Raw genomic sequence first — 13,647 nt, 5'->3', positions numbered from 1 at the left:
CCATTTTGCTGGGAGAAGGTTTTCTAGAGGTATAGATGAAAATTACAATTTGATTGCTGCTAACCACAAAGCTATTATAGCTGTCACAACTTTGCAAATAGAACTGATGAGAAATCACTGATATTTCAATTGCATGAAAGCAATGATCCCGGTTTTGTATGCATTCTTTATATTACCAAATTTGATACCTTGTCTCAAAAATATACTATGAGGCACCATTTGAGCTAATTTAAGGTTGCAAACAGACAAACTGACAGGACAGTTTTAGTAATATATAAATAAAATATTCTCCTGAGATGACAAGATCAATGTCTGCGCCTGAGGACAGGTCACATATCAACAATAATATTAATATTTTTATACTGAAATAAAAAATCAACCTGGAAGGAAGTGTATAGTCATGCAACATGTTACTTATTCAACCAACAGTCAGAGGAATTTGCTGCTATTAATACACAAAAACTCAGGATCCCTAAATCTATGTTGCCTTATCCCATCTATGATATATCACAGGGCATGTTCCCTAGATATAAATCAAATTACGATACAAAAAGACAACTATTAATCTATATACAATCTTTCTGGGGAAAATTGAGTTCATAGATTCCCTCTTACCAAGGGGAATTATATTTTCTCTTGATATGTATGTATGTATGTATCTGTATATATTCATATATATGATGTGGGAATGACGTGGGAAAATACCCGAACAAAGCTGAATACCATATTCATATATATATATATATATATATATATATATATATATATATATATATATATATATATATATATATATATATATATACATATACATATACATATACATATACATATACATATACATATACATATACATATACATATACATATACATATACATATATATATATATATATATATATATATATATATATATATATATATATATATATATATTCTCATTCATATTCGTGTGTGTGTGTGTGTGTGTGTGTGTGTGTAAAAGAGACAGACATCCCGATCTCTGGAACTAAAAATTTATATTGTTCACTAAGCTTTCGTTAGCCTCTGCTAACATCGTCAGAGTGTAAAACTACTGTTAAGGAGATATTTGCCTTTATATAACATTAAACAATTAACTAACCAAAGCTTAGTGAACAATATAAGTTTTTAGTTCCAGAGATCGGGATGTCTCTCTTTTTTCACAGTTTTAGCTGGAACTCTAAACCTGGGTGTCCCTGCTCCTATTCCAACATCTCACTATACCACAAGGGCTCCCATACCTCAGCTGAAAGAGAACATCTATTTTCTCATTTTGTGTCAAATAAATATTTTAAATAGCAAACTTCCTAATGGCTTCATATAATGATCACAATTATCCATATGTAGAACACAGTAGCATAGAAGATGTATTACTTTTTAAAATAAAAATGACAAAAGTACAAAGTGTTTTGAAATCAAGATGGCCTCTTATAACCAGCAATCCAGCTCTTATTCTTCTCATTAGATGAAACTGCAACACAAACAGTGAGTGTCAGCATTCCAGAAAACCATCAGCTAATATGGCTTCCAACCTGACAGTAGGCACCGAGAGACTACAAATAAAAACCTGTAAGATCAGATGGACCAAACTGCAGGAGGCCAGCAGTAACAAGGGCTGGATGAATAAGTCTTCATAGCTCCTCTAAACAAAGGCAGAATGGGGGCTATCCAGATCTTGGGGGAATCTTTTTTCAGAAGACAGACATTGTTACAGGGAAGGTGCGCTTCTGAGTCTTTATAAATGACTTTGTCATAGATAACAATCAGCACATTCTCAAATGCTGAGAATGGTGATGGGTCTCTTTTTTAAAACATCTTATTAACAAAATAAGATTCCTAATTACTAGTATTTTATAATTGTATATGCTACTTTTTATGGTGACTTTTTATGGTGTATCCTGATTTTATTACTTTTTTTATTTTATGTGCTATTTCATTTTTGTTAATTGGGTAGATGGCACATAATCGATAAAACTTTTGTTTATTTATATGTCTAAGAAAATTTATTGTTCTATTATCTTACTTCTGTTCTGTTTACAACTCTTTCATTTCTTCCTTTTTATTATTGTAAGCCGTCTAGAGTAGCCTGACATTGAGACAACAAATAAATATAGTTGATATTAACAATAATATTGAAAAACAAATGTCCGTAATTCCAGAGATAATTATCAAAGCTAATGGCATCAGCATTATATGAGGTGAAAAATTCAAAATCTCTAATTTCCTATGTTGAAGGAAAAGAGAATTATTGATTTTTTCAGTCACTGCAATTTCGTAAGAGATTCAGGATATCAGCTTCCCCTTTACTTTGATGAGATAGGATTTAAGAGGCATTTCATAAGATGCTGGTGGGAACTATACAACCTAGAACAAGATAGTTTGAGGTGCTAGTCTTAAACTTAGCAGGACTGAAACAGAATCTAAAACAGGGATAGGAACAGGGCTATGGCCTGACAGAATCCTCTGGGGCTGAAACCTAAGAGCTCAGAATCATGTCCGATCAAATGTTGATAGTAAAATTATTGAAAATGTGCTTTATTTCCTAACAAACTTATATGTTTTTTTAAAAATAAAAATCTCCCAAAATTACTGAGGAAAAATACATATACACAAACACCCCAGGAAGTCACCAACATAATGCCCAGATGTCCTCCAAATGTTAGTTATTGCTTCCAACCATTAAGAAATGTTCTATCTTTGCTAAACAAAAGCAGGAACTGTGTGTCACACTCTGGGACAGTGTTGATGATGTGCACATACAGATGGAAAAGAATATGACATGTTAGACATGTCAGAATATGCATTACAGTACCCTTTACCATAAAGATTATTCCCCCCATTGGTGACTATGGACAGTTTCAGCAGGTTGGGTTTGAAGTCCAGCAAGAATTACTGAGGGAAAAAGTAACTACACGAAATGCCACTGCTTTTAAGGCACAGACATATGTACGGAAGGTGAAGGGATTGGTAGATCTAATGAGCTTCAGAGAGGCTTAGTTTAGAACTCAGAGAAACTAAATAGAGAACCTGCCCTCATTTCTGCCACTAACGATCAAGCCTTTCTGATATGTTAATGTATTCAATCTTTTCCAAAAGAACTATCATACAATCATTAAAGTTTCTTCCTACCTTCTTCCCAATTCATCAGCTTGATTTCACAACAAATTAAGGGTGCTCCCACTCTGCCTGTTGTGTAGTCCCAAACTGAAATTTAAGAAAATATAATAAAAAAAAAATCAGAAGTAGTTTCAGTAGTAATTTGTCATGTCTGTAAACAACTAACAATATGCAATGTCAGTGTTTTGAAATAATATCAACCAGTATGCTGATAACACCCAATTATATTGTTACACTCTACTGCCATGTTGATCTACAAATACTACTGACCTTCTGTTATTGTTCCAGCCCCAGAGGATTCTGTCAGGCCATAGCCCTGTCCAACAGGACAACAAAAACAGATGTTCATAAATCTCTGAGTTGCTGCAGAAAGTGGAGCTCCTCCACACAGTAAAACCCGTATCTTCCCACCTAGCAGCATCCGGACTTTCCGGAAAACAAGGCTAAAAGGGGAGGGGGGAGAAGAAAATGAAGAAGTTGTTTCTTTTACTTAACATCAGTTTAACTGGCATGGCATATACAACCAATCCAAAGATTTAACTAACTTTGCAAAATGATGTTTCAGAAAAAATGCAACTGTATCCTATACATGGCTACCAAAAAATAAATTATCCTCTTCTCAGTAGAACACACCCTAATAAGAATATATGTTATAGCCAATGGCAGATAAACAGATTTATACAATAAATTATTATTTTCTTTTAAACAGTGTACTGGAAGTAACTTTCCAAAATAACATTACTGTTTTATAAGCTTAACTTCTACTATTTCCCAAATGGGCTCTTTTTTGGAGCCTAGCATCCCTTCATAAAAATGTTCCTCTATAGAGAAAAACAAATCAACCTCTCTTACCAACCTGTCACATACTGGAGTACTGTAGCCTTTTGAAATCTGTTCCATCTTGTAATTATAAGCTAAAGTAAACAAATTGCGCTGAAAACTGGACATTTCATTAACTCGATTCATAACATTTTTGTAGATTCGATCCATGATTTCCTAGTTATAGAAATAAATTACATCAAGCAGCGATAAATTGCAGTGGGTTATACTCCATTACAGTAATCTGGTTTAACATTAGATAAAAACTTAAGATTTTCCCCAATAATTTGAACATTCAAATATATAAGAATACAATTTCAGATAAAAGGCAAAGCTTTGAAACTATTACTGCAAAAGAATGTAATCAAAAATTATTACAAAGGTCCCAATTTTTTTCCCATGCTCACATTCACATTACTTTTCAAGTACCTAAGCACTACTTTAACATAAAGCTATAATGACTATACATTTTGTATGGTTAGGAGCCTTTGAAAGCCTGGAAGACAGAGGAAACAAGAATGCACAGTGTCATAGAGCACAGAAAAGTGCTTTTTGCTTTTTTTTTTTTTTTCAAGCAATGAATTACATGATTGTCAGCTACAAAAACTATTCCAAAGATTCCAATTTATTTAGAAAGCTTTTTTACAATGTTAATTGAATTAAAATTTACATTTCTCCTTTCCCTCTCCCATCTCCTGCCAGAGGTATGCTTACCTAGAAAGGAAAAGTGTATCGCTATATATACACCTATCCTAAATGCAACTCAAATGTTTAAAAGACATAAATGCCTAAATAATCTCCATACATCAATGTCATTATCAGAACTTCTTTTAATAAAGCTGTCAAGTTTTTTCTCCCTTTTTAATTACTTTTTAACATGTTTAAAGCATTAATAATATAACAAATATGAGTCATGAAACATAATTAGAAAATAAATCACATTTTTAGTTATTCTGTAGCACCTTAAATTAATCGTATGTTATTTTCATGGGAAAAGGCACAAACAGCTGAAATGGGAATAAAAAGCAAAAAAAAAGTAAAATTTTTAAAGCTTCTTTTAATTTGTAGTTATCAAATTCTAACTAATATTACATGTTTAAAACAATGTAGTATTCGTATGTGGTACATATCCATATCATACTGCTATTATGAAGTCTGCATAGACTTCAAGTTTCTTTCTTTCTGGGTGAAATTCTAGATACTGGTTATTTCCTCTAAAGCCTTACATGGCACAAAGTCCAATTATTTGCAGGATGGTTTTGCCATTGGCAAAACTGACTACTCTGATTAAAGAAAAGAACCTAAGTGCTTGATGTGGAAAAGAATGTAACTTTGGCTTTGGGTTTTATAGGTTAGATAAGATAGATCTTTATAGAAATGACTTGTTCATATTATTATGGAAAAACAAATGGCTATGGTTTGATCCTAATGCCTTATTTTACTGCAACAGAGAAAGTCAGAAGTCAATGCTTCTTTTTCTTTTCTTTTCTTTACCTTTCCTCACTTCTATTTCCCCTCTTCCTTCCCTCCTCATTGCTCTCTTATTTACTTTTGTGTTTTATAATAATCAATAGCTTAATTAAAAAATGTCTGGAAGAAAAAATTAGTTGCAGGATGGATAAACTGTTGGATAAACTGGGCACACTCGATTCTTTTCCTTAAATATTGCATCTAGTGGGACCTAGGAAATGTGCATTTTTCCGTAGTAGCCCTTATCCTGACAAATATACTTCACCCATATTCTGTCCTGTAGAATAAAAACATCAGGCTTTTCTGTAAAACCCTTCATATATTTCAAGGGTACTATTCTCAAAAGTCAACGTTCCCAATTCAATGTTTCTTCACAAGGCTTAATTTCTGGGCCCCAATTATCCTCACTGTCATTCTCTGACCCCATTCTAATTTGTCCAAATTCTTCTTAAAATATATTCCCTAGAACTATATACAGTAACTGATTTAGATTTTGACCTATGCAAAATTTAGTGGAATAGTTAAAACCCTTGATTAGTTAGTACACACTCAATTCATGACTTTTTTTGAATATTCGATCCATGATTTCCTAGTTGTAGCAATAAATTACATCAAGTAGTGATAAACTACAATGTGCTATACATTTATTCTATCACAACAATTGTAGGAGTATTGTATGGTAATGATGCACCTAAAATTCTAACTTTTTGGACGCTCATTCCAAATTGAATGTGTTCAAGCATTTTTTTCAAATAAGTATTCTACCAAGCCAGATATGCTCAATTGGAAGCATTTTACCTGCATTTCCTAATAACTAGGCTATTTCTTGTTCCCTTCTTATGGTTTTGTCCACAGAAGGAAAAGTTGTTAAAGACTATGTTGCCTATTAGCTTTTCTTGTTTATTTGGTCAGTGAACTTGGTCCCTGAAAATTGGCTCCCTTATATTCCAGGTTTTGCTTACTCAGCGTGAAGCTATCAATCACTCTTTATTCATGCATTTTTAAGAAGGTTCTAAGCATACAATACACAAATATGAATATTTTTCTTTAAAATCATACTTTCCATAATCACATAGATCACAGACTGCTCACAAATATTTTCCACATATATTAAACAATATTTTAAAATTGCAGACATCAACTTACTGGAACAGCTGCCATTAAAGTTGGCTTCAATGTAGACACATCACCTTTACTCCCTTTCTTTATTTTAGATGACTGAAAGAAAAATAAAGTAATATGTTGCCTTTATCCAATCTGTTTTTATTTGTTCACAATGTAGCCTACACTAAAGAAAAAGATGTTTTACCATAACTTCAGAAAATAGGCCAAGAATATTTTGTCAGAAATACAAAAAAAGCACTGTTTTTTTTTTTTTAAAGACAAGCACTTCCATTTTGTATTTAGGAAATATTGTGAAATGTATGATGTCAATGTGGGGATGTTTATGTGTTGAAAAAGCTTACCTGATCACTTAGAGTTTGAGGTGATGAATAACCAATTCGGCAACCATGGGTCAAACAAACAAGTTCAGCACTTAACTCTAAAACATGAGCAAGTGGCAAGTAGCCAATGAAGGTATCTTTCTCTCTGAAAACAAATTAAGGTATTTGTCAAATTATGCCAATTCATTGCAAAGATGATAACATATTCTAAAACATATCTTGGCATACTATTGCATCAAGAAAACAAACAGAAGAAAACATAACAATATGGATAAAAGATGTATATTCTTTTATGGTACAAAGAAAAACACATATGTCCCTAAGGATGAAGCCCAAATGCATTTAAGAATATAAACTGTTTACAGTTCTATTAAATAGCTTTTCTCCTTCACTGTTCCTTGTTAACAGTAGTTAAGCACAACTGCAAAGAAATCATTCTTTCCAGTCAGATTTTCTTCTATTATTTAGTTTTCGGTTATAACCCTGATTTAATGAAAGCATTATAATTGATTATAGTATTGAAAAGAAATATAAAAGCTATTTAAATCCCTAAAGCAAATTTAATACATACCCCAAATTTGGAATCCTTTCAGCCATCCCAGTTATACTAGAAATAAGATTACAATGAGAGATCATGACACCTTTTGGGACTCCTGTAGAACCACTTGTATACATAATAACTGCAATGTCTGATGATACTGGTTTCAACTTCTGTTTGTTTGATTCTTCACAAAAATAAAAGGTAGAAACATATTCATTAGATAAAAATATTTTTATATTGTCCCCAAACATACACATACTAATACATATAACCAATTTGCTTTTCTTGACAAAGGAACAGCCAATACATCCAGAATCTTGCAAGCTTTCAGCAGTCATACTAGAATAAAAAAATGTCTATGGAGATTCTTGGTCATCTAGATCAGCGGTCGCCAACCGGTGGGCCGCAGCCCACTGGTGAGCCGTGAGAAAATTTTGGTGGGCCGCAGAGAAATCTCACCCCCAGAGCACCCCCACAAAGCAATTAATCCAGGCTGCGCAGAAACACAAGGCTGCGCCGCCCACATGGCCCGCGGGAAGCCTCCCCGCCCACTCACTCCTTACCTGGTAAACTTGCCTGCTAAATTGCTATTTTTCCTTTTTCTGACCATCATCTGTTCTGCTGTGCCAGGAGATTTAGATTAGCTAGGAAGCAGGAAATGGTTGGATTTCTTGCTTTCTACCTAGTCTTTAGATCTTCAGCTCAGCACAGCCAAACCTCCATTAGGACTCAAGGTTTGCTTGCAAGCAAATTCAGTGCAGACTCATGACAAGCAAATTTGAGAGACTGAACTAGCCGATGGCGGATAGATCACTGAATGATTCTGTGAGCAACTCAATCTGCCTGCTTTGCCTGATTTTGGGTAAAAGTTGCTCTTTTTTAAAATAAAAAATTCAATATTTACATGCATGGTGTGTTGTGAGCTAATTTTGTGAATTTTCGTGCTAGCAAATTTTATCAGTTTGCTTGCAAGCAAATTTTATGTGACAGACTGAGCTAGCCAATGGCAGATAGATAGATCTCTGAATGAATCTGTGATTCTGTGAGCAACTCAATCTGCCTGTCTGCTTTGCCTGATTTTGGGTAAAAGTTGCTCTTTTTATAAAAAATTCAATATTTATATAAATATTTATAATATTTACATACAAGCCATGGCCAGCCAGTCACATGACCAAGCCACACCCACAAACTAGGCCACACTCACAGAACCAGTTAATGGTCCCTGGGATCTAAAATTTTAAGTTTGGTAGTCCCTGAGGTCCAAAAGGTTGGCAACCCCTGATCTAGATCATGGTTGTCCCAAAGATGCTTTTTCAAAAGTCAACCGGACTTTCTTGCTTTTGTTTTTGAAGACCTTTCAGTCAGAGCTGAAGAAGCTTCTTGGATGAGAAGTGAAATATCTTCAAGTGGAAAAAAAATTCCAGTTGCCTTTTGAAATAGTATACTGAAACTAGAATGAAAAATATTTCCATGATATTCTTTAATTTATTTTTTTAAATATACTTTATTACATTTCTGAAAAAATATAAAATATAAAAAACAAGAAAAGGGAATTAAAAAGGAAAAGATAGGGAACGGGACGGTGCAAAAGTGCAAAGGAAAAAAAATAGAAAAAGGATCACTTCCAACTTTTTAAATATAAAGTATAATGTACATTTAACTTTTTGATAACATTAACTTTTTGATAACATTAAATATTATACAATTATTTCCATGATAACTGCAGCAAAACTTTTGTATGCACAGAGATGGAAATACTTATATACTCCCACTATGAACAGACAGTAAAGTTAATAGAACTGGTTTAGATGGTGACATTAATTATTTTCACTGTGAAGAAAAAGATTTTGTGTCGCTTTGTTTCTATGTGAATGCTACTTTGAATTTTTTTTTGCTAAAACTCAAAATAAATACTATATTCTTTATTTCTTTCTTGTGCTTTTTTTAAAGTTTTCCTCTCTGATATCAACAAAAAGAATTAAGCACATTTGTTTTAGGTTGACTGCACTTTTGTAGAGGAGCGTGATAAATAAGGGTTAGCCACAGGTTCTTAGAAAAAAGACACTTTAAGGAGCTGCTAACAGAAACTACATGTACGCCCAAGCATGCTCTGTTAGGGCATTGTTTTCCTTCAGACCAAACTTATCATATATCTTGACTGGTAGGCATCTATGGACCTATTTCTGAAAGGAGCCCTCAAGAAATCTGATGTCAACATTCCTATTGCTGAAGCTGAATTCCTGCCACTCCCTGTTCAAGGAACTGAATTCAAAGGATTGGCATGATATAACATTTTAAAGGATTGGCATGATATAACATTTAAAAAAAATATAAAACATAGTATAAAACAAAATATAAAACAGCCAAGTCTCCTACAACTGGCCCCAATCCATTGGGCTCACAACCTCTGGTGATCACAGAAAAAGAAGTGCAAGATCTATTACACAGACAGAAGCCAGGAAAAGCAACAGGGCCAGACAAGATAACTCCTTCTTGCTTAAAAGTCTGTGCTGACCAATTGGCCCCCATCTTCACCCGAATCTTCAATAGATCACTAGAGATGTGCTATGTTCCTTCCTGCTTCAAACGTTCTACCATCATCCCAGTGCCAAAGAAGCCCTCCATCAAGGAACTGAATGACTACAGACCAGTTGCTCTAACATCTGTAGTTATAGAAAATATTTGAAAGGCTTGTGCTGTCCCACCTGAAAACCATCACGGATCCGCTGTTAGATCCCATGCAATTTGCATACCGAGCAAATAGATCGACAGATGATGTTGTTAACATGGCTCTACATTACATCCTACAACACTTTGAATCTCCAAATACCTATGCAAGGGTCCTCTTTGTAGACTTCAGTTCAGCATTCAATACCATCATTCCAGACACTCTTCTAAGTAAATTAAACCAACCAGCTGTACCAATACTAGACACACTTATAAGTGGATCATAAGCTTCCTAACAGACAGGAAGCAGCAGGTGAAGCTAGGGGGAATCACATCCAATACCTGTACAATCAGCACAGGGGCCCCTCAAGGCTGTGTGCTTTCTCCACTTCTCTTCTCCCTATATACCAATGACTGCATCTCAAACGATCCATCTGTTAAAACACTGAAGTTTGCTGATGACACAACAGTGATTGGTCTCATTCGAGACAATGATGAATCTGCATACAGATAGCAGGTTATACAACTTGCCTCGTGGTGTAACTGGAACAATCTAGAACTGAACACACTCAAAACTGTAGAAATGGTGGTAGACTTTAGAAGAAACTCTCCTATACTACCACCTCTTACAATACTAGACAACACAGTATCAAGAGTAGACCTTCAAATTTCTAGGTTCTACTATATCACATGACCTAAAATGGACACCTAACATCAAAAACATCATCAAAAAAGCACAACAAAGAATGTTCTTTCTGCGCCAACTCAGAAAGCTCAAACTGCCCAAGGAGCTGGTGATACAGTTCTACAGAGGAATTACTGAGTCTATCATCTGCACCTCTATAACTGTCTGGTTTGGTTCTGCAACCCAACAGGACAGACACAGAGGATAATTAGGACTGCAGAAAAAACAATTACTACCCACCTGCCTTCAATTGAGGACCTGTATACTGCACGAGTCAAAAAGAGGGCTGTGAAAATATTTACAGACCCCTCACATCCCGGACATAAACTGTTTCAACTCCTTCCCTCAAAACGACGCTATAGAGCACTGCACACCAGAACTAGACACAAGAACAGTTTTTTCCCCGAAAGCCATTACTCTGCTAAACAAATAATTCCCTCAACACTGTTCAACTATTTACAAAGTGTACACTACTATTACTGTTAATCTTCTCACCACTCCTTCTCACCCATCCCCTCCCACTTGACTGTTTCCTAGTATGATTTGACTGTTGACTGCACCCTATGACTATCATTAAGTGTTGTACGTTATGATTCTTGATTCTTAATGAACCTTTTCTTTATGTATACTGAGAGTATTTACACCAAGACAAATTCCTTGTGTCTCCAATCACACTTGGCCAATAAAGTATTCTAATCTAATTCTAATCTAATCTAATCTAATGATTATTTGGATACACTCTGCAAATGAAGCTTTAGCCGAAAACATATTCATTTTAATTATTATCCTCTCTTTGTTCATCCCTCTCCCAAGGAACACACATAGCTGTTTTCCATTTTAGTCAGAACATAAGTCCTACTAGTTCAATATTGACAGCATTCAGCAGCAACAAGTTTACCAGGATTCAGATAGCTTTATTTGGAAATACGCCAAAGATTTTTTGTTCAATCTGTGTTTGCCTTTTCTATTTCATCACCATAACAAAAAAAATCAATTGATTGAACAGTACATACTATTTTCTGTTTTTTCTCCAATAGCTTGAACAGATGACATAGTTTGAACAATAACACCTTTTGGAAAATCAGACCAGGATGTTGGCTTGCCATCCACAGTAATAATGTGACGTAGTAGAGGAAGCTGAGAAACAATATACTATAGAGAAGAAACATATATAGTGCTTAGAATCTTCACAGCACATAGATTTTTAAAATTCTGCTAAATTAAACTATAATCAGCTTAAAATCAAGTAACAGACATTAAAATATATATTTATTTCACATCTACTTCAGTGCATTCTACATACTGCTGATACCTTCTTTGATAGACATCTGTAAAACATTTGGCAGCATATTATCTGTTTTGATATATAGCAGATTATTCAAAGATACATGCTGGGTATCAAATTTTTGGCCCATGAAGCTAATATTAAAAAAAGATGTTAGCAGTCCTTTTATGGGAAAATTCTCAGATATGACATGATTTTTCCATGCTTTGTTCCACTGGGTACAAACAGATAATAACCCATTTTGTCGTTTTTAAAATTTACCAGCCTTTCCCTCCTTTCCATTTTAAGTTGCTTATACTATAGGAATGATTAATGGGCATAACATAGCATTTATAAGATAGCTGCTCAAAGTTGCCTGTACTCTTCCTTTGCATGTAAGTTATATATATTATGAACATCAGGTCGATGTGGCACTTATGACGCAAAGGCAAAAAGATGCTTTGGACTACACAAAGTTGTTTATGTATAACCACTTTGCCACTCCTTAAAGTAGCTGAATCTTTTCCAGGGACCATACAGCTGCCTTCTATAATTGCAGCACAACCCTGGAAAAACAGAATTAGATTTCAGAGTTGCAGAAAGGCACTAACAATAGCAGAGCACTTTCTGCCTTCAATTCAAAAATGCTGCGCAGCTCTAGTTAATATGAAACGGCTATCAGGAATAATATATAGGTACAGTATGCTGTGTCATTCATGTAAGCTGCACTGTACCAAGCAGAAGAAATAACCCTGTTTAAAGAGATGAATATACTCATCTAGAAATGCAAAAGATGATGATCACATTGCAGTAGGCCCTTGTTTGCTCTATGATACATATTTTTTAAAAAAACACAATAAACTGGATTCATATAAATTGTTAAGCCATAAGATATAGTTTACAGGATGTTGTTGGGTTTCCATATCATGCTAAATTAAAACAAAATAACTACATTATTCTTTAGCATACATAAACACATCTAAATATCAGATTTATTTAAGCATTAACTTAGGAACCACAGAAATTATTAATCATCTTTTCCTGCATACGAGCCATCCATGTTTTTGTATTTGTGTGATTTTATAAGAAAACAAAATCTCTGGAAAGCAGAAAAGAAGGAAGATGTTATATTATTTTTTATTTAATTTTTATGGCTTCCCATTCCAAAAGACTGGATGTTTTACACAAAATTTAAAAAATTCAAAACATTTAGTAGCAAAACATAACCTGGAGTACAAAGCAATATAACAACAAAAAACACAAAACAATGGGGACTCCACAAACACTCTGACCCCACACCTAATTAAACCAGATGTAACATTTTTTCTCCACAATATTAAAGAGATAAAAGAAGTTTATATACTTGAAGGCTATATTTACCTTCAATTTTGTTTCCATCAATTCCTTGCTTGTAATAAGGGTTGTCACTTCAGTTTCATTTAATCCATGCACTATTGCAGGACCTCCCAGAGTAGCATAAAGTGTGACAACTAGTGAAAACGGAGAAAGAAACAATACATTTCCTATTGCAAATATTCAGAATATATCAAACATGTATGACATAGTGTAAAAATGAACTCAGTGTAACAGTGATTTAAATTCAATATTTTCAACTGCA

General features: G+C 34.1%; 1 protein-coding gene across 3 annotated transcripts in view; it reads right to left on the bottom strand.

The window, feature by feature from the left end:
• Positions 1-13,647, bottom strand: part of ACSL3 (acyl-CoA synthetase long chain family member 3) — a 51,299-nt gene that overhangs the window by 11,970 nt on the left and 25,682 nt on the right. For all 3 annotated transcript variants that reach the window (XM_026664180.2, XM_087965026.1, XM_026664171.2), the window contains 8 exons: positions 13,410-13,519; positions 11,779-11,917; positions 7,444-7,597; positions 6,894-7,017; positions 6,574-6,645; positions 3,995-4,134; positions 3,409-3,581; positions 3,151-3,225 (listed from right to left, as the gene is read on the bottom strand). In XM_026664180.2, coding sequence (XP_026519965.1) covers positions 3,151-3,225; positions 3,409-3,581; positions 3,995-4,134; positions 6,574-6,645; positions 6,894-7,017; positions 7,444-7,597; positions 11,779-11,917; positions 13,410-13,519 — 987 coding nt within the window. The remainder of the gene's footprint in view (positions 1-3,150; positions 3,226-3,408; positions 3,582-3,994; positions 4,135-6,573; positions 6,646-6,893; positions 7,018-7,443; positions 7,598-11,778; positions 11,918-13,409; positions 13,520-13,647) is intronic.

The sequence above is a fragment of the Notechis scutatus genome, chromosome 4, assembly GCF_049901735.1.
Source record: "Notechis scutatus isolate UNSWTSFEM ecotype Mainland chromosome 4, rNotScu1.2, whole genome shotgun sequence".
NCBI lineage: Eukaryota > Metazoa > Chordata > Lepidosauria > Squamata > Elapidae > Notechis > Notechis scutatus.
The sequence above is the reverse complement of the archived record's forward strand: the minus strand, read 5'-3'. Positions and strand labels throughout refer to the sequence as shown.